The 21,834-nt window shown below is 37.6% G+C and overlaps 1 protein-coding gene across 8 annotated transcripts in view; it reads left to right on the top strand.

Annotated features, from left to right (window-relative positions):
* Positions 1-21,834, top strand: part of KDM4C (lysine demethylase 4C) — a 263,563-nt gene that overhangs the window by 49,854 nt on the left and 191,875 nt on the right. For all 8 annotated transcript variants that reach the window (XM_071802539.1, XM_071802538.1, XM_065860562.2 and 5 more), the window contains exons 7-8: positions 4,717-4,820; positions 10,330-10,467. In XM_071802539.1, the coding sequence (XP_071658640.1) occupies positions 4,717-4,820; positions 10,330-10,467 (242 nt within the window). The remainder of the gene's footprint in view (positions 1-4,716; positions 4,821-10,329; positions 10,468-21,834) is intronic.

The raw sequence follows: 21,834 nt of genomic DNA, 5'->3' as shown, positions 1-21,834 counted from the left end.
TGAGCCTTCCAGATAGTAGTGCTTAGTGTCCCTCAAGAATTTATAGAGTTGAACTGATTTTAAAATTATCTTTATCCCTGAACCATTGCATGTATGCTTTGAAAACTTTCAGTGCAGTGATGTCCTCTGCGTGGAATCCTGTCTTCCTCAGACACAGCAGGAATCTGCTTGGTGCCCACTGCTCCCAGCTTCCCCAAAGATGAAGAGGCTTGACTTGTATCTAGATTATGAAACATAAAATCAGAAATTCTATGGAAGTGTCATTTTCTCTGGAGGTGAAATAACATTGCCAAGGGCTGTATCTTCACCAGCCTGGTGGTAAAATGGTAACTCAAGAAGTAGTTTTATTTTGTTAGTACAAATAACATTGGTTACCTTGTGTAAGATTACCTTATTTGGGGATATGTTATCTGTCAGAATAGGTATGTACAGTCTTCTGAGAGCATATTTTTGATTGTTAACACATTCTGAAGCCTATGTTTTTGCATATTTTTTGCTATTATTGCTTGTGTTAACTATATAAAGTTTTTAAAAAGCCTATGTGAGACTTTGTTTGGTGGATAGATGTACTCCACCTGTAGTTGACATGCTCACACCCGAACATTTGGCCACCAAGTGCTGAATGACATATTTACTTTGTAGGCTGTTCTAATTCTGCTCTAGGTGTTGAGAATGTGTTTCTTTTAAATAATGGATTGGATTATTTTCAGCTGAACAGTCTTTTTCTCATGGATGTAAACCAATGAGCAACCTCATTCTGATTCACCCTGATCTTTGATTGTTGCTCATTGGCTCCTGTGAAGTAATTGTTTTGAATTGTTGTTTTGTGTCCTATAATAATTTCCAAGAAGATAAGCAGGGTACAGATGGCTAAATATAAGTATTGAGAAGAAGTGTAGAACAAGTCTGCCACATCTCAGTGTGAGAGCAGAACTCTAAATTACTCTCCCACGACAGTGTGCTTTTAGGTATTTTTTTTACACCTGCTAAGCAATTCTCCCACAGTGATTTTTCTTTCCTGAAAGAAAAGCTTGTGTGACCTTACCTTTAACCTGGGCAGAGCAAAAGACCTTCTGATAAACAGTCTTGTAATGAGGAAATACCACCTTCCTTTCTTCCCTTGTTTATTGAAGGGGAGTTCTTTTGAGAAAATGAGGTGACTGAGACTGGAAAGTTTGAGTTTGTAAGTGTAGACTTTGACAGAATAAAAAAGATGTTTTATACTAGTACTGAATGTGTGGGCTGTGCTTCGATTTCACTGTGCGGGCTCTGTAACCACAGCAAATGTTCTGTAAATTTTTGTTAATTGAGCAGATTGTGTTCTTCTGTGTTGTTTGCAGCTTTCTCAGAACTCATCAATGACCTTGCCTTCTGGTTGGGGTTGTTGCAAGTGTTTCTGATCTCTTGGAGCTGTAGTGGTGCAACTTACGTTTTGGATATCTGCCTATAATTTGCTTTTTATCATCAGGTATTGAGACAATTAAGCATATTGCAGTAGCAGAATTTGGTACAATTTTTTTTTTTTTCCTCAGGGAAAACACTTCAATCAAACTCTCCCTGCTTTTAGAAATGAGGTTTTTTTTCTACTTTTCATAGCATTTATTTCTTCAGTCTTAAGTGTCACTTTCAATCACTTTTTTTCACAGTATGGTCCAGTATATTTCTATTGTTATGCGGTTTAGGACTAAGATTTCTTGAAATTTATAAGCTGAAGATTCCAGATGATGATTGTTATTGTCATATTATAGGCATTAATTGTGCCAAAACAGTTGAAATTTTGGGCCAAACGTGTGGGATAAAACTGTACCTTCCAAGTACTACTTTTTGGAACTTATAACATTATTTACAATTCCAAAAGACAGTAAGTTATCATGTGCCTATTGGCAGGGAGAAAAAAGAAAGAATGGTAAATTTGAATAAAATTTAATCTCAGGGCATCTGAACAAAGTTCCTAGAACACTGATCAGCATGACTGTACTCTACACTTTTGCTGCTTAAATGCTGCTTAGCCTTATATCCAAGACATTAGGAGAAAAATGTTCTCCCAGGACTTCGGACATGCTAGAAAAAAAAGTACTAAGAATATAACAGTTGTAATGTGATCAGCTTAAAATTGTTCTGGAATTGTAGGGTGGTTAATGGACAAAAATACAAGACACATAAGCAAGAAGAAATTAAATCTGACATTACAGAGAATGCTATGTATTCTGGAAAATTGTTGAGATTTCTTCTTTTTTTCCCTCAAGTCATTACACATATTTAGATGGCTAATTGATTGAAAGTCAGTGTGCTTGTTTTTTAATGTTTGAGCAGTGAGCGTGTTGTTCGAAGAGTGAAACTGCTTCTGTGACTGACAAACTAACATTTACATGAGAAGAACAACTTGTGCAAATGCAGGAAAAAGGTCATAGAAAGCCCTTTTGCAAGTTAAATGTCCTGTGCTAATTATGTGTCCACTAGAATTTATCAATCTGGATCTCTCTCAAAGATCTTTTGTGTTCTTCAGACATAAAATGTCTTTTATACAGAAATTAATCAAAATGAATCAAAAGTATTCTTTTTGAATCAGTATTACTGCAATCATGAAGGAGACATCATGAAGAGCTGGCAGTGTATTGTCTCCAGTATCAAGTTCCTATGCAAAATAATTAGTAAAATATACTTTTTTTAATACTGTTTTCTTCATTTTGAGTTCTGTCCATATTTCTCAGGTAGTTCTCCTGCATAACAGAATAGGATTATGTATATTTTCCTTGTTACCAGAAAAAAAGTTGTCATTTTAAAATGGCTATGTATTTGGATTTTTCTTACCATATGAATTTTACCTAGGTTTATTATACAAATAATTTTGGGGAATTATTTTTACTCAATGTAATTATCGTATACTTCTTTTTTTAACAGTAGAGTCAGGCCAATTCATACTGCAGTAAAGACTTAGGATGCATCATTTCCTTCTGCATGTTTTACAAGAGGGCTGTGATGAAGCCGTATACCTAGCAGTGAGAACTTGCTCTTAAGAGTCTAAGACAAGGAACCAGCACTTCTTGTTTCAACTTCTTGTTTGCTTGATTTTTATCCTCTGGAACTGTTAGAGGTAGTGAACTCTTTTGTGCCTCGGTTCTGTTTTTTGAAAATTAAGATAAATTTTTTCAAACAATTACTCTTTTTAATAGCCTTTTTATTTTTTTTTTCTTTTTAGCAGTAGCCTGCTGATCTTTGTGAAATCTCTGAAGTCACTTGAGAATAAATGACATACAGTACAGTCAACTGTTGAGGTTAAGAAGTTTTGGTAACATTGAAAATATACTCAATGGCAGAAAGCAAATGAATAAACTTGAACTTCAAAGAAATGGATTACTTTCAAATGTTATGCCCTTGATACAGTAAAGTTATTATCTAGTTATTATACTGTTCACATATTATCCAGTACTGCTAGATGTATTGATTGCAGTTACTCGTAGTACATCCCATGGTGATTCTTGCTAATGGCCTGATGCAAACACTGAAAAGACTGTAAAGATAAATAATAATAATTGTTTTTATAATAATAAAGACTTTCTAATCTTTGCTGATCAGTGAGTTAATTGTTCCCCTTTGTCAGCCTAGTTCTACTGATGCTAGTGCTGTAACTTTGTGGAGCTACTGTGACATTGCATACCTCTGATGTTCCTCTTGGCTCCAAGAAAGACGTGTTCATCTCAGAGCAAGTAATACACCTCCCCTTAAGTGGAAGAGAGATTGAAAGCAAGTATTCAGAGAAAGTACTAGAGGATTACATGGCTTTCACTCAATTTTCCTCCCATTTTTCAATCTGATGTTTTCAGGAGCTTCTTGCTTTAATTAACTACTAGGCCTTTTCATTTGTTTTACTGTTTGGAATTGTAGGAATTGTGTTTTCAGTTTCTGAGAGTGTTACGTGTTCTCTAGAGTGGAATCTGGAAGGAGGTCAGGAAGGACTAAACTAGTGATGTTCTGAAAACTTTGCCCCTCCTTCTCATCTTCTTTCATTTTCCTTGAAATATAGTGGTTTCTTACTGTAATATAGTTAGGCTGAAGGGAAAATAACCTGATATTTACACTTCAGACAAGGAAAGGTTGGCTAGCTTATTTGAACTGTAGCCTAGCTGCTGTTCACCTTCTGATTAGAGGGTCAAACACGAGAACTTAATAACACTGAAACCTAGTCCTTATTTTTTCACTTTCCCCCTCATTAATTTATCTCTGTGTTCTCATCAACTGGTTTATATAATTATTTAGTGAACTCTGAAGTGTTTATGGAGTGGTACATAAGTAATCATGGACAGCAGGCTTTGTTCATAGAAATCAAGAGAATGTTTAAAGAAGCAAAAAAACCCCACCTGTTTTGAGTTTTACCAGACATCTCTGTGAAAGTAGCCACATTTTCTAAGCTTTTCGAGAGAAAGCTGTGTGTGTTTTCTGTATAGACGGTTTGGAAGTGCTAGGTAAACTTAGTCCTTGTGGAATAATTTTGAATGTATATACTACAGTTGATTTTCATGTGGACAAGGGTTGCAGAATTCATGTTAACATACAAAACCCCAGCATTTGATTGTTATACAAATCTCTCAGAACCTTGCAAGGATGCTGTAAAAATCCTAAAACAAATTTAAAAAGTATTATATGTTGTAAAATATAACAAAAATTCCTACTTTTTTAAACTAAAATATATCAGTTTTGCTTATCTTGCCTTATTAGGGTTCTTCCCAAGCAGTTCTCAAGGATGTGATGCTTTTCTTCGCCACAAGATGACTCTGATTTCTCCATCAATATTGAAGAAGTATGGAATTCCTTTTGACAAGGTACAGTAGTTTTTGTTTTTTAAACTGTGCATTCATAGATTGAATTCGTGTGATTACTGTAGGGATGGTAAAGTTGAGACAGAATTACTGCTTGTATTCTTTTTAAGGGACTGACTCCATGAAAAAATGAAAAGAAATGCTTTTAGAATTAGGACTTTTACATGGTTTAGCTTGGAATTTTCAAGCAGAAAACAATTGTAACCATCATAATCTTTAACCTAAAAGCTTCTGCAATTTTTAAGACATCAGCAATATTTTTTATTTCTTGTATGGGATTTCTCTTTTGACTGAAACACTTCTTAACTATCTACATTAGTTCAAGTTGTAAACCAAATATTTTAAAATAAATGTTTCATTTCTATATGTCTGTATATTTTTTTCCTGATTGAATTAAATGTAACTTTATCAGTACTATGATCTACAAAGTTTCAGGTTGAATAAAATTAAAAAACTGTTATTTGATTTAAAATATGTTTATTTTTAAAACTGTAACATATTAGCAAAGAGTAAATAATAATTTTGTGCTGTGCTGCTAGGTAGAGGGAGACTTGACACTTGAAAAGAACATCACATAAATAGAAAGTGGGAAGGAAAATTGGCTTTCTTTTTTATGCGTGAATTTAATGCATAGCTGCTTTCAAAAACATCTGACGTATTCAGTTTCTTCTTCTCTCCTACAAGATTTTTTACCTATTTCTTTTCCATTTGAGCTTCCTATAGGTGCCAGCTAATAAAAACATTGCTACTGCATTGCTTTTTCTTTAAGTATATTTGTACTCTATCCTGAACACTTTGCCATTTCTAAATTCAAGAGCTTTGTAAGCCTACTCAGAAGAGTAGAGCTTGATTCAGAATGTCCCATGCCTGTACATCTGTTTTTATTACAGTCAGGTTTTAAAAGCCTTTTGATTGTTAAGGGGTTGTGGTTCTTGGTTTCCCACCACACAGACTGTTCTAAGGTGCTCAGAAGAACGAGCCAATATATACTTTTCACTGTATTCCTGCTAGAGTATAGTCCTGTAGACTGCCCTTGCCATGCTCCTTGTTTACTATTGTGGTTTCTGTTTTAGTATATGTGTTTGTTTACTGATATCATGTGGGCCCGTGTATACAAATGTAGCTTATCATGTTCCCTGGACTAGAACGTAGGATAATGTGGTGCTTTGTCTGTTCCAGTTGATATTGTTGTAGCAGGATGAAACCTAGTTGATGTTTTCATGTATAGTATTGCCATGTTTTAACTCTGGCAGGCAGCTCAGCACCACACACCTGTTTGCTCACTCATCCCTGTGCAAAGGTGGGGAGAATCAGAAGGGTGAAAGTGAGAAAACTCGTGGGTTTTAATAAAGACAGTTTAATAGGTAAAGCAAAAGCTGCACATGCAAGTGAAGCAAAAGATGCAATTGATTCACTCCTTCCCATGGGCAGGCAGATGTTCAGCCATCTCTAGGAGGGCAGGGCTGCGTCATGCGTAACATTGACTTGGGAAGACGAGCACCATCACTCAGAATGTTCTCCCTTTCCCCTTCTTCCCCCAGTTTTTTATGTTGAGCATGTCACCATATAGTATGGAATATCCCTTTGGTCAGTCCGAGTCAGCTGTCCCAGCCGTGTCCCCTCCCAACTTCTTGTGCACCCCCATCCCACTCACTGGTGGAGTGGGGTGGGAAGCAGAAAAAGCCTTGACTCTGTGTCAGCCCTGCTCAGCAATAGCTAAAACATCCCGGTGTTATCAACGATGTTTGCAGCACGAATCCAAAATATAGCCCCATAAAGCTGCTATGAAGAAATGTAATTCTGTCCCAGCTAAAACCAGTATCGAGTGTATTGGAAAATTAATATTAAAACATACAAAATAATTTAAGTGAATTAATACAAAATCTTAGAATCTTAGAATTTATGGGATGATATTATGATATATTATACTTTGTTGGTGAAGTACTGCCACCTGAAATTAATCCATTATTGAAGATGTAAATATAATTGGAGAGAGAATATGTCTTTAAAGATATTTTACAACAGAAATTTATCAACAGTTCAAGAGGTTCTTGATCTCTCCTGAAAATAGTATTTTACAGCAAAATGAAAAATCACACAAGCATTTACACACCAATAATGCATGTCTAAACTTCAATAATTAGGGTCTACAACAACAGTAGTGATCAATAGCACTACTACTAATAAGCAGCACAAACTGGTCCTGTAAATTATATGAAATGCTTCCAGTAAAATTGCGTGGGTGCAAAGAAGGTTACTTGACAAAGAAGAACCTTGTGAGAAATACAGCATTACTGTTAAGGCAAAGAAACCAAAGTGAGGCAGACATTCAGGTGGGATGAAGCCACTGATTTGTTGTATGCCTTTGGAATATTGCTTCACTTTTCATGCTTAAATCAACCTCTGTATAAAATTGAAGAAGTGTAGGCGTTTAGAATGATGCTGTCTGTCTCAGATAGCAAACTTTTTTCAATAAATTACTAATTTAAGAAGTAGTTTGTTTTCTGAATGATATATTATCATATGGAAATGTAGTTGCTGAGTTCAGTTCTTGTAATATATAGGTAAATACTGATTCCCTTCATAGCCTTGTGCTTTATCATGAAGTGTCAGATGAAACCTTCCAAACTGGAAGGTTTTATAACTAGATTTATAGTTTTGGATTTACAGAACATTACTCTGAATAGTATAATTTTCAGTGGTTGATGTTTAAAGTAGCATATTACAGAATGCCAGCGTATTTGTTTTCAGTACCACACATTTGAATTGGTAAGGGAGTTGATGTTCTTATTTCAGTGTCTTCATTATTCCTGTATTCTAATTTAAAAAAAAAAAGGTGCTAGAAATAGTTAAATATTTAAGTTTAGTTTTGTCACCTAGTCTTGGGAGGAAGCAGACTGTACCCAAGAGTAATTGTAATTAATGGGATTCAGTGAGATAGTGAATAGAGAGAACCAGGCTGTGATCATTCATGGCTCAAAGTGATAGAAGTGGAAATACGCTGAATGCTGATAAGTCAGCCTACGCCTACCAGGTGGCAGCTGAACTGCTGCTCATTGCAATAGAACACCTGCTAAACTGTCAGCAGTGGGAGGGTGTACTGAGATAAATTTTGGAATTGTTAGCATTGAGAATAATCTTTCTTAAACATTCCCATAGCGATTGTTGGAGTGCTACTGTAGCAGTTATACTATATGCACCTGCATGAGCATTTGCTCATCATATTCACTGAATATGAACCCACAAAAATTAACCTTGCAAAATGCAGATGCAAAATGTAAGATCCAATTTTATTCTTTAGCTCTGTTAGTTAAATATATTTTACTTTTTTCCTCTCTTTCCTTCATTCCATAATAAAGTCAGAAATATATATCTTGAAGTGTTCTTCCTGAGTGTTTGTTCTGGCATCAAGCAAAAAAAACCCAGACATACAAAGAATTCATAAAATTGGAAGATGAGAATCTTGAGGGAGAAGAAGGGAGGGATTCTAAAAGTGGAAACTGAATGTAAGAAAACTTTGCCAGCAAAAAGCTAAGATTTAAGACATGATGTTAATAAGAAAACTGTTTGGAGTTGTGAGTTTTAATTTTGGTGATTTTTTTTTTTTTAATATAAATCTCCCTTTTTGCAATTTGAAATCGTAAGTGTATTTCCCTAAAAGGAGTCATATTTGTCCTTCCAGTTTTTGTGTATTGCTTGTGCAAAGCATTGTCGCACAATGAAAACAGCCTATTTAATCTCTAAGAAGTCTCTTGTTTTCCTGTAATCAGCAAATGCATCTTATTGAATGCATCTTATCAGTCGTTGCTCGTATTATTTGCTTCATTTAAATGGATCCGCTTGCTTTTTAGTGGGTCTGCCATCTCATGTCTGTTTCATGTCAAAAGTTATATCAGACAGGGTATGGGGAATCTTTTTTTAATTCTTTACTTCTGAATCTTCTAGTTTATTTTTTTAAGTCTTATCAGATAGTTCAGAAGACAGTGTGCCATTTCTAGTCTCTGACGAGATTGTCCTACATACAGTTTTTGTTGGTCTGATTTTAAGAGATTAAAGCTGTCTCTGAGTGCAAAGAATATTAGTAAATAAAAAGAGCTGGTGTCTCTCCTTTCTTCATGTCCAGAGGAGATGAGCAGTCCATTCCAGTACAGGCAGATGAGATTTCTCTCTTGAAAGAGAATATCTTGACTAATGATTTGTTTACCTTACCTCACTTTTTTGTAGTTTACTCCATAAGCCTTTTGTATCTGATATATCTTTTTGATAACTACTAGGAATTTGGCTTCTGCTATACAAAATACAATTACTATGGAAGTGACTTCTAAAATTTTGTGTTGTTTTGTTTCATTTTTTTTTGTTCCCCTGCCTTCTATAATTCCTTGCTGAGTCACTGACCTCAGTACACTTTTGGTTGCTTTTCACTGTACTTACAAAGAGCAGAGCAGCCCTTTGGAACTACCCTCACTCATTCTCAAAAGCAATGTAAGGGCTTAACTGTGGTCAAGCTTCTCCTCTTTGAGAATCTTCTTCAAGGCCCCTTGTCCTCTAGGTGTTTTGAATTCTGCTTATCAATGGTACCAGACTCCTTCTGCTCTCTTAAATTGTGCTTAAAGAGAAAGAGGAGAAGGACAGGGGCAGATTAAAATTTCTTTCAATGTGATGTTTTAATGGCTGTACATCGAGACATTCTGCACGTCATTTCCAAACCAAGAATCCCCTTGGTGTTAGTAGCTCTAAGGCTGAAGAATTGGTGCAGGCCAATTGTTGCTAATTCTGCTTCCTCCTTTCCTATCCAAAATGATTTAAAGATATTGCCTGGGGAGATCCAAATGTACCCACTGTGTTCCTTTGGGATGAACATTGTTTTCTTTGGCCGCTAAGGCTCATTATCTTAGAGTTTCTTCTACTTAATGCTTGATCATCAATAGTAAGTAACTTAAAAGGCAAATCAGGCCTCAGTCACAGGTCTTCAGACCATGTTTTTTGAAATGGGTGAATATGGGAGAGAGGAGTGAGAGTAAGCTCTCTCTCCAGTCTTTCCAAGAAAAGTTCTGGTGCTGTTCTAGAGGAACATCTTCAGCGTGACAGACAGAATTCTTCAGCAATTAATTTGTACTAGCATTTAGGGATTATAACTGTGGGTATTTTGCTCCAGCCTGTCTCTCCTTCATCTCAGGAAGACTGATACTTTTTTTGCACTGTCTTTTCTAGCTCCCTGTACTTCCAGGTTTCATTACCAGGGAACTCCTGCTCCAAGATTAGCTTTTTTGAAAGTACTTTCTGAATTTGTAAAGTAGTACATGTAGCTATGTATTTTATAGTAAGCAATACTGTCTCAAGTATACTATCGCTGCTTGGATTAAATAGCAACTGTATGCAATGAGAGAAAAAGTCTTTCTTTCTAGATAGTTGCAAAGGCAAATATAATTTGCGTTGCTTCAGGAGCAGAAGTGCTTTTGTCAATATAAAAAATTATTCACTTTGAGCTTTTTGTTTTGTTTTTATGCTATAGGTTACACAAGAGGCAGGAGAATTTATGATCACTTTCCCATATGGATACCACGCAGGATTTAACCATGGTTTTAACTGTGCCGAGTCAACAAACTTTGCCACCATCCGATGGATTGATTATGGAAAAGCAGCAAAGCTGGTAAGCCTTATTGAAGAAAATTGATGCATAAGGAATTCTTTCCTGTTGCTATTTCTTTGTGAGAATCTAAGAGAAAGGAAGAACTATTAGATCAGGTAGTACCTTATTGTCGAGGGTAAAGATTGTGGGGTGACAATCAAATCCTGGCAGATGTATTGTTAACCTCCTCTCCCCTCCACTTCCCCCCTTTTTGCCCCTCCCTCTCCCCCCTTCCCACTCAGGACAGGCGATCGGGAGGGAAAGAAGGACAGAGAGAAGAGAGTTGGAAAAGTTAAAGATGTTTTACTAATGCTACTAATAAGAATAGAGAAAATAATACAAAATATACAAAACCAATCTTGTAAGTTTCAGCAACTGCAGAGCCAGCACCCAAAGTCCTGGATTAGACTCTGTAGCCAACCGGAGCTGGATTCAGTCTGTCATTAGGCCTCAGTTTGCAGGGACGACCAGCAAGGTCCTCTCCTAATGTCGGCCATATGGAAAAAAGGGAAAAAGGGCCGAGATCCTCGTGATCTCCCACTTTTATATGAAGTATTCATGTGAATGGAATGTTATACACCGTTGGTCAGTCTCTTGGTCATCAGTTTCTCGTTGCCCCTCTCGTGAGATGTCCATCCGTGCTTATCAATAAGTTTGCATTCCATTGCTAGGTTTAACCAAAACGTGTTGGGTTCTCCAGGAAAATGCAGCTAACATGAAGGCTTTAGCTGACAGGCAAATTCACTAAAAGAGAAACTTGTTTTTAACAAAACCAGGACACTTATACTGCCACTGAAGTTTTATTTGTAGTTATTCTTTTCCTAGTGGGTATTCCAGCACTGTGGATTCCTCTCAGTGGTGAGGTTTTTTACAGCTTAATGTATATATTGTTCAGAACCAGTTCTGTTTATGGTTATTTTTAAGTGGAGGTTACATGTACTGATACATATGCACATATATGTGAAGACAACTGATTTCTATGTTTAAACCTCTTCTAAGTTCTACTGTTTGTGAAAGCACTTTATTTAAACCAGGAATTTTGATACGTGGAAATAAGAAACATACATAATTTAAACAAAGTTAAAAGAAACAAGTTCAACTTTCTCATGAAGTGTGTTTTACTGAGATATTTCACGTTTTAAGATGTGGCATGCATTTTTTGCTTATTTGCATGTACAACGTGTGAGTAAATACACAAAATCAAGAAAGTGCAATTTGTTACCATTTTTCAATATTCTGTGATTTTTCTCAGAATTATGGCTTACGTAAGATTTGCTTAGTATGCTTCTGAAAATGTTTAAGTTAGAGGCATTTTCTGCATTGACTTGTCTGTTTTTGAAAAAACCCTTTTCAGTAGTAATTTGCTAAGTATGTTATCTGATAAGATGACATGAAATAAAGAGCAAAATCAGATATGCAGGTTTAACAATAGCATAATGGTTGTGAACTCTGATTAAACACTTGAGATTGGAATACCATCTTGAGAAAGTTCTCAAATAGTGGAAATTTATTATTCTAGGCACTATTGCTTATTATTGTTAGTGAGATTGAGTATGCTTCAAAGGGAAAAAGTTTGTAAATATTTTTTTTGCATGTGCTTCCACTAACAGTAGTGAAGTACTGAAAACATCAGGGTCCATCTAATGCATTCAGGCTGGTCTTTACGTGTAATGGGAAAGCTGAAAGTTGTGTTTTTAATAGCAAACAGGTAAGGTGTTGACTGTAAAGTTAGTTAAAAAATATATATATGCATTTGATAGTTTGGAATGTCTGTTGGTAGTACAATGAAGTGAAGTTGAGAGTAAAATGAACATGGACACATAGGAGTTGATTGTGGCAATTACAATTATCCTGGATTTTAAAAGGTATGAATATGCTACAGCTCTAAAATTCATTCAGCTGAACTTCAAGAATGGCAAACTTTTGTCTTTGCATGCAGCAAAGCTGAGGTAGTGATACCTGCAGCTACATCCCTTTCAGTGTACAGGCTTCATATTTCTTATGTTTTTAAAAAATGGCGTACCGTTGGGTGTGCAGCTGCCCTAGTACAAACTATTTAATGGTTTAGGCCTCCAGCGTGCCTCTCAGTTATTGTATTATACTGTAAACTTAATGTCAAGTTTAAATTCAGCAGAGTTACAAAGTGATTTTTTAAAGCTAATGAAATTGTATTCCTTTACATCATTCCAAAGGTGATTCTGAAATTACAAATTTTTAGCTAGGAAGTCATGGCATATACACTCTAAACACAAGTTTATTTAGTCATAATTCTCTAGTGTATGGATAAAACTTTGATCTTAGGACACTGAATTCTGTGCCATGTTGTTATTGCGCAAAGGAGCAGTATTGTGTATGTATAGTTTAAGAAGTTCTGTGCTGTCTGCAGTTGAATTTAAATGTCTGAAAAGTTTCAAAGTGGCAGCTGAAGCAATAATGCCTAGTCTCCATCTGTAGAGGAATCTTAGATACCATTGTTAAAAGTGAACTCCAGTTTCATTTGCAAATGGTCAGAGTGCTTATTATTACTTGGTTACAGGAACAAAAACTAAAATTTGTTTTTCTTTTAAAATGAAAAAGAACTAGTGCTAGGAATTGCTAATAGTAGGATTAGTAGGATTTTAAAATATTTTTAAATGGGAATGTGTAAGAAGAGAAGTAATAGAAAGGTGGTGAAATAATTCTTCATAATACTTATATTTGTTCATACCATACAAATAGGCTAAACAAGTCTAACAGAGAAAGTATTCTAACTGATTATCTGTTCTTAAGTTTAATTATATGACACTTTGAAAACACAAGTTTTGGAATTACTGCAGATTGGATACTCTGTTTCTTGATTATGGTTTTTCTTTAGAAAAACATGAAGACAGCTATGATGAGTTTTATCACAACCTCAGAAAACTTCCTGAAAATATTAATTAAAAAGGCAAGAAGTCTATGTGGCCAAAGAATATTATTTTAGTGAGTTTTATTTGCAGCTCTGGTAATTTCATTTAAAAGAAAAAATACCACCCCAGAACCTTGCATTCCCATTTGTCATTCTTCAGAGTACTGGTGTTGTGTTTAACTTATCTTTTCTTTCTGTATGTGGTATGTACAGGAATTTTAATTGAAAAAAGTATTCTGGATTCCCTAGTTTCCCTGTATTGTACTGCAGAAATTGCCTGCGTCAGCAAAATGTCACAGTATCTAGGTCAGTTCATTGCTGTATTTTCCTTAGAGTAGAGTATACACTGACTATTTGTCTTCCTACAGGAACACTTTTTTTTAAGAGAATAGTTCCTAATTGCTTACAGCTGGGTTTCTATCTTAGGAAAAGAAAATATCCTGAAGTGCAGTCAATATTCATTCTTCATCAATTTAAAAAAAAAAAAAAAATCAGGCAAAGATTTTGGTTAAAGTTGTAGTAAATGTTTAGGCTGTGTGGTGATACTGCATTTGTGCATGAAATGAAATGATATTAAAGATTGTGAAATCGATTGCAAATGTTAAATCAGAGATCATTTAGACCATTAGTATTGGAGACTTTGGTAAAGCAGAGACTATGGATGCATATTCTGTCTTTAAAATGCTAAACTTGCGATCTTGGTTTCACTCTGTGTACCGTGCCTACCTATAGTGGTTGAAGCATGGGAATAGGGATGTACTCTCCAGCTTTTCTACAGCTTGTATGAGTCTCCACTGGGGGCAACACGTGAAAAGCAGTATCAGGTGGCACCTCCAGAGTGCTCTTTGCTATAACTTGGCTGCTGCTTTGAGCTGTGTTCTCACTTTTGGATAGAATTAAGTTGGACAGAATTAAACAGAAGTAAAAACTATATTAAAAAAATGCAGAAATGGAGCAATAATGGCTATACTAAAGGTCCCCCAACTTCGGGGCAGAAACAGTATCATTTTTGCTGTCCTTTTCTACAGGCAAGAACACACAGGAAGAGAAATAGGAGATACTGGTGAAAAAAAAAATAAATGGTACAAAATAGGGGCAAGTAGAATATTTATTCAGGTTTCTGTGCATTTTGTTGTTTTCCTTGTGGAGTTGTATTTATTTGAGGAGGCTGGAAATGTGTAGCTTCATGAAGTACATTTTGGTACTGTTGGTAAAGCAGATGAGCCAGTGGCAATTAGCTTGTATGTTTTATAGGTATCTACTTGATTTGTGCTGATTAGATGAATTGTGTGTTGCACAAGGGGTGATGTTTAAGTATTAGAATTCTAAATAGAAATATTTACACATAATTCTTTTATGTATAATAAAATTAAAATCTTTCTGAATCAACTAGATAAAATACACTTCTCTAGTCTAAGAAAAATTTTGTATTTCTGATTTCTGTTAGCTGCAGGGTGGGAGACCCTCTGCCCTTACCCCCAAATCTGTGGATCTTCTATGTTTATTAATTTTATACTTTTGTCTGTTGTAATGGGTATTTCTAATGAAAGTTGATGTTACCCTCATACAAGGCTTACAGTACAAGACATCTCGCATCTACCAGGACTGGAGTTCTCGGGCCTGTAGAGCTTCTAGACTGCATGGTCCCACCTGAGTTTCGTAGGAGAATGTAGTTCACAGAACAGAGAATTGGGTTGAGATGGAGGTCCTGAGCAGGAAATGTCCAGGACATTGGTGATGTGGGCAGGTTCAGCTGGAGGTCTCTTAATTCTTTTTTCGGTGGTGATTATTTTAGATTATTCTGTTTTCTTCTTGTTACTGGTTAAATCCCAACAATTCCATCTGTTTCTTTTCCAAGTCCTCATGTCGAAGTGTCACACAACACAATGTCACCCCTTGCCCAAATCGATACCCATCCTCACAAAAGCTTTCAGAGGAAGCACTGACATTTCCGAATACTGGTCTTGTTGCTCGCTGTGTCTGTTTTGCAGCATCACTTGGTGACTTTCACTCTGTATAAATGTATGCAAGTTTTACTGCCTTCTATCAGGGACAGAGTCACACTAGGTGATTTTACTAGTCATTATAATGATTCCTTTTTATTGCAGCTCTTTTTAAGACGTGATCTGTTTTCAGATGCTGGTGCTGGAAAGCTTTTTGTTGTTTAGCTGAAATGCAGAACCTGAGTAGAGAAGTCTACCAACCTTTTCGACTTGAAACTCAGGCTACTTAAGTATTATTGTTGTCTTTCATAAAAAATAATTCAGTAATTACTCATGCATATTCTTCAGTGCTAGCTGCTTAGCAACGTGTTTTCTGTGGATAGGTTAGATCAAAGTGCTGGCCTGCAGGTTGTATTTTTCCCTTTGGTGGGATGAAGTGCAGTTGTTTTGATGTTAGGTTTGATGGATTTGTTTGCCACTGCATTCATTAGCTTCATATCAAAAAACTGACAGGCTGTTAAATGAAACTTTAGCTTAGATTTTCAGCTTGACTGTTTGGAGACCTTTGTGAAGATATTTTGGTTTTGTGCTGCAGCAGCCTCAAGCAGTTATGACTGTTTCAAATAGAAGAAAAGTTATTTAGTATACTGATTTGTTTGGGTAAAAGAGAATCAGTCTTGAGGATAGCCATGTCCATCTTATGCTATACAAACAATATATTTATTATGAAATATATATTGCGAGACAACATATATGACTTAAATAATTTTATCAGAGAAGGAATTATAGTTACCACACCAAAACACTTTTCTACCTCTCATAATTTATTGGTGTAATAATTTTTTCAATGAGAATTATGCTAGGTTGCTTTTCTATGATAAAATATTAATTTTTCTCTTTAAAAACAAAAATAAAAATTCTTCTCAATTCTTTTTTTTTTTCCCCATCTTTAAATGTGGGTGAATGATTATGATCCGGTGGCAATTACAGAAACGTGGTGGGACAGTTCACATGACTGGAATGTGGTCGTGGATGGCTACGCCCTTTTCAGGAAAGACAGGCCAGCCAGGCGTGGTGGTGGAGTTGCTCTCTATGTGAGAGAGCAGCTACAATGTACTAAATTCTGCCCAGGAGTGGATGAGGAGCGAGTTGAGAGTGTATGGGTCAGGATCAAGGGACAGGCTGGCAGGGGTGATACGGTTGTAGGTGTCTGTTACAGGCCACCAGATCAGACTGAGGAAGTTGATGAGGCCTCCTATGCGCAGCTGAGAGTGGCCTCACAGTCACAGGCCCTGGTTGTTGTGGGTGATTTTAACTTCCCTGATGTTTGCTGGAAGGACCATTCAGCCAGCCAGCCACAGTCCAGGAGGTTCCTCCAGTGCATTGATGACAACTTCCTCATGCAGATGGTGGAGGAGCCGACCAGGAGAGGTGCACTGCTGGATCTCATCCTCACTAACAAAGAGGGTCTGGTCGAAGCAGTAAAGGTTGAGGGCTGTCTGGGTTGCAGTGACCACGAGATGGTGGAGTTCAGCATCTCGTGTGGCAGGAACTGAATAGCAAGTAGAATTGCAACCCTGGACTTTGGCAGGGCTAACTTCGGCCTTTTCAAGCAATTGCTGGGGGAAATCCCATGGGCAAGGCTGCTTGAAGGAAAAGGGGCCCAAGAGAGCTCGATTGCATTCAGAGATTGCTTCTTCCATGCTCAGGATCAGAGCATCCCCACGCATAGGAAGTCGAGGAAGGGAGCCAGGAGGCCTGTGTGGTTGAATAGGGATCTGTTGGGGATGCTCAAGCAGAAGAGGAGAGTTTACAGGTCATGGAAGCAGGGGCTGGCCACTTGGGAGGAATATAAGGCTGCTGTTAGAGGATGTAGGAAGGCAGCTAGGGTAGCCAAGGCCTCCTTAGAATTACAGCTGGCGAGAGGGGTCAAGGACAGCAAAAAGAACTTTTTCAAATACATAGCAGATAAAACTAATACCAGAGGCAATGTAGGCCCACTGATGAATGGGGTGGGTGCCCTGGAGGCAGAAGATACAGAGAAGGCAGAATTGCTGAATGCCTTCTTTGTCTCTCTCTACTCTGCTGGAGGCTGTCCTGGGGAACCCTGTACCCCTGAGACCCCAGATGAAGCCAGGTCAATGGAGGAGTTTGCTTAGTCGGTGAGGACTGGGTTAGGGAGCAGTTAAATAGTCTGGACATCCATAAATCCATGGGTCCAGATGGGATGCATCTGCGGGTGCTGAGGGAGCTGGCTGAAGTCATTGCTGGACCACTCTCCATTTTTGCCAAGTCTTGGGAAACGGGAGAGGTGCCCGAGGATTGGAGGAAAGCAAATGTCACTCCAGTCTTCAAAAAGGGCAAGAGGGAGGACCCGGGTAATTATAGACCGGTCAGCCTCACCTCCATCCCTGGGAAACTTATGGAACAGCTTATCCTTGGTGCCATCTCAAGGCATATCAAGGGTAAGAGGGTTATTAGTGGCAGTCAGCATGGCTTTACCAAGGGTAAGTCATGCTTGACCAACCTCATAGCCTTTTATGAGAATGTAACAAGGTGGATGGATGGTGGCAGAGCGGTGGATGTGGTCTACCTTGACTTCAGTAAAGCCTTTGACACAGTCCCTCACAGCATCCTCACAGCTAAGTTGAGGAGGTGTGGTCTAGACAACAGAGTAGTGAGGTGGGTTGCAAACTGGCTTAAGGAGAGAAGCCAGAGCGTGGTGGTCAATGGTGTGGAGTCCAGTTGGAGGCCAGTATCTAGTGGAGTGCCTCAGGAGTCAGTACTGGGGCCAATATTATTCGATATATTCATTAACGATTTGGACGAGGGAATTGAGTGTACTATTAGCAAGCTTACTGATGACACTAAACTGGGAGGAGTGGCTGACACGCCAGAAGGCTGTGCTGCCATCCAGCGGGACCTGGACAGGCTGGAGAGTTGGGTGGGGAATAACCTGATGAAATTTAACAAGGGAAAGTGTAGAGTCCTGCATCTGGGCAGGAACAACCCCAGGTTCCAGTATCAGCTGGGGAATGACCTATTAGAGAGCAGTGTAAGGGAAAGGGACCTGGGGGTCCTGGTGGACAGCAGGATGACCATGAGCCAGCACTGTGCCCTTGTGGCCAGGAAGGCCAATGGCATCCTGGGGTGTATTACAAGGGGGGTGGTCAGTAGATCGAGAGAGGTCCTCCTTCCCCTCTACTCTGTACTGGTGAGACCGCATCTGGAATATTGTGTCCAGTTCTGGGCCCCTCAATTCAAGAAGGACAGGGAACTGCTGGAGAGGGTCCAGCGTAGGGCAACAAAGATGATTAAGGGAGTGGAGCACCTCCCTTATGAAGAAAGGCTGAGGGAGCTGGGTCTCTTTAGTTTGGAGAAGAGGAGACTGTTTATAAATACATAAAGGATGAGTGCCACGAGGGTGGAGCCAGGCTCTTCTCGGTGGCAAACAATGATAGGACAAGGGGTAATGGGATCAAGCTGGAACACAAGAGGTTCCACTTAAATATGAGACAAAACTTCTTCTCAGTGAGGGTGACAGAGCACTGGAACAGGCTGCCCAGGGAGGTTGTGGAGTCTCCTACTCTGGAGACATTCAAAACCCGCCTGGACGTGTTCCTGTGCGACCTCACCTAGGCGTTCCTGCTCCAGCAGGGGGATTGGACTAGATGATCTTTTGAGGTCCCTTCCAATCCCAAACATACTGTGATACTGTGATTTAAAGGCTTAGGCATAAAAGGTATATTACTACTCCTACAGCGGTGTTTAGTACTGAATTTCAGAAATGGCTATGTGCATGAGCTCAGGAGTGATTCTTACATTATTAATAGCTTATTTTATTAGTTTGAGTTAGGCACTGCTGTCAAGAAAACTTTTTTTTTAAAACAATGCCTGTTAATATGTTGGATAGCTGTCTACTATATCAGCATCATTCAAAATGTACAAATTAATGCTTTTATTTGTTGGAAATCATAATTAGCTACCTTATATCGTTGACTTGGTTGCTAATGAAATCTTACAAAGATTCAGGAAGGAGACAATGATGATCATTTCTGGTCCTGATGTTAGTACACCACTTCAGAGCAAATCTTGTGCACTGTGCAGTTTGACATTTCACTTCATTATCATAGTGCCATGGGGTACTCTCAGATTTGTAGTTGTCACAGAATGTTCTCTTTTATTTTTAGTTTATGTTTATTTCTTTTGTCTTTATCTGTTACTCATCTTCTAGTTTTGCCCATTTTGCAGCCATCCTCTGCTGCTCGTTCGATTCTTACCTCACAAACTCAGCATTTCCTGGGAAGAGCAGGTATTAAAATTTCCCACTCTAAAATCTGTTGCTGTAATGGGGGGATTGTCAGTCTCTCAGTGGGCAGTAACTTGTGCACTTTCATAATTCTAGTATTGTGACATCCTGAATTTAGAACTGTAATGGTTTTAAGGGAATAGTAATAATAGCAATATTTTTGACTGTAAATGCAACAGAAAGTTATATTCTGTTGGTTTTTTTTGTTTTATACCATCCCAGTTTCGTAGAGCAACTGGTAGTAAATTCAGAATCCGAACCTTCATCTGATTGTGTTCTTTTTCACGGTCTGTGCTACAGTATGTGTAAGCATTGTTGTTATCTTGGAATCATGTATTCTGTGGTTCTGAAGCTCAGTGTGCATTTTCATTAATATTTTCTGTCTGTGCTTACCCTAACTTTTTTTTGTGTAATGCTACAGTATATGTGACTAAGGTTATGTGTACATGTTTCTGGCAGAGGGCTCTCATGCAAGCTGCTCTGCTTTACTAGATAAAAATCAAACTAACATAACTGTAACTTTTGTTTTTTTACATGCAGTTTTGAATAGGAAGTAAGGAGAATTGAATTCCTTAAAATAAGATATTAAATGTTGGAGTATTTCTGGCAACTGTGAATGAGTAGAAATGATGGAATCTAATTTTCCTTTGATTTTTTTTTTTTTCCCCTACGTGATATTGTAGAAGTTCCGTTTATCACAGTAATAAATGTACCAAGTTGGCATACTTAGTGGATGTTTAGAATTTTTTTTTTACAGCAGCTTTCACCAAACTGTGAGGTAATTTTTTTCATAGAAAAAGCCAATAATTTACAATAAAGTTGCATTTTCAGAATATCATTTATATGCAATTTTGAGTAAATCAATACAGTTTGTCTTCCTTACTTTTCATCAGAATGAGGATTATAATTATCCTTGATTTACTAAGGAAAAAACTGTTGTCACTAGGTACATTTCTGTCCATATATTAATGTCACAGCCTGTAACGAGAGATTACTTTCATTGCAGGTTTTTCAAGAAAGAAGAATCTGAACTAAGAAATCATTTTCATAAGTTTGAGGTTCACAAAATAGACTCTGGGCTTGAATCAGCTGTTGAAACACAGGTGTCCAACAGCGTTTGAGATAGCTTAAGATGTTTTGCCTTGCTCTGTGTAGCCAGAAGAGTACCAGTCTCCATTAATCCAGTGTAATATTTAGAGATCAGGCAGATGTCCTAGATACCAGAAAGTGGTTCATGTGTCACTGCATGCCCACGTAATTGAAGGGGGCTCTCTGTCATTGTATTCTCTTATTTACACAATTTGTACAAGTGAAACTCAACCTAAAAATTTACTGCATTCTCCCACTCTAAGAGGAAGTCAATTCTCTAGCTTTGCTAGAATAATTCTGTATTTTGAGACTGGTGACCTACCTAGATAGATATAATAGATGACTTAAGTGTTAGGGTTCAGGTCTCTTAAAACCGCCACTCCTCAAACTTTATCCTCTTAAGCCAAGCCCTCCCCCAACTAAATACTACTACTATTATTACTGTTATTATTATGATTTTGCAGCTATTTGGTCTCAGTTTGAACCACAAGAGAGTTCATCTCTTCACAGTAGTAGCAGGTAATTCTGATGTTAGGTAGTGCTGATAAGCAGTGTCTTTCACGTGGACTAGTGCTGTAAGAGTAAGGTACGCTGCTGTTTTGTCGATTTCATAGCAAATTCCTTCTACTAGAGGGAAGTATTGTTTTAGGATACTCAGGGTACTAGCAGCCATTCTGCTGATGTTCCAAGTAGTTTCTCTTGCTCACTGACATTGTTTGAAACTCAATTTTTTTTTTTGTTTGTGTGGGGGTTTTTTTGTGGGTTTTTTTTTTTTTTTTTTGTTTCAGTTCATAGAGATAAAGTTTTATATGAAGTTGATTTTCACTCTGTTAACCTGCGTATCTTCTACTGGGACCTTGTACAGGATTCAGCTCTACTGGAGGTGAATCAGTCCTGCAGTTCACTAGTTCACCTCAGGCCAAACATACTGTGGAGATAAGGTGTACTTTCAATTTTCTCTGCATTTTTCTGAAAGTCTGTGGAATATTATGTGAAAATGAAGAAGAAATATTAAATAGCAGTATCATAGATGTGGAACACACATGATTTCTTTACTTACTTCATCTAAAAAAAACACACTGTAAACATAAATACACAATTCAAAATCTTTGACTTATACTGAGCATTAGAGGAACCTTGTATGTGTGAAGAAGAATAAA

Source organism: Patagioenas fasciata, chromosome Z, assembly GCF_037038585.1.
Source record: "Patagioenas fasciata isolate bPatFas1 chromosome Z, bPatFas1.hap1, whole genome shotgun sequence".
NCBI classification, from domain to species: domain Eukaryota; kingdom Metazoa; phylum Chordata; class Aves; order Columbiformes; family Columbidae; genus Patagioenas; species Patagioenas fasciata.
Note: the sequence above shows the minus strand (reverse complement) of the source record. Positions and strands in the feature narration are given on the sequence as shown.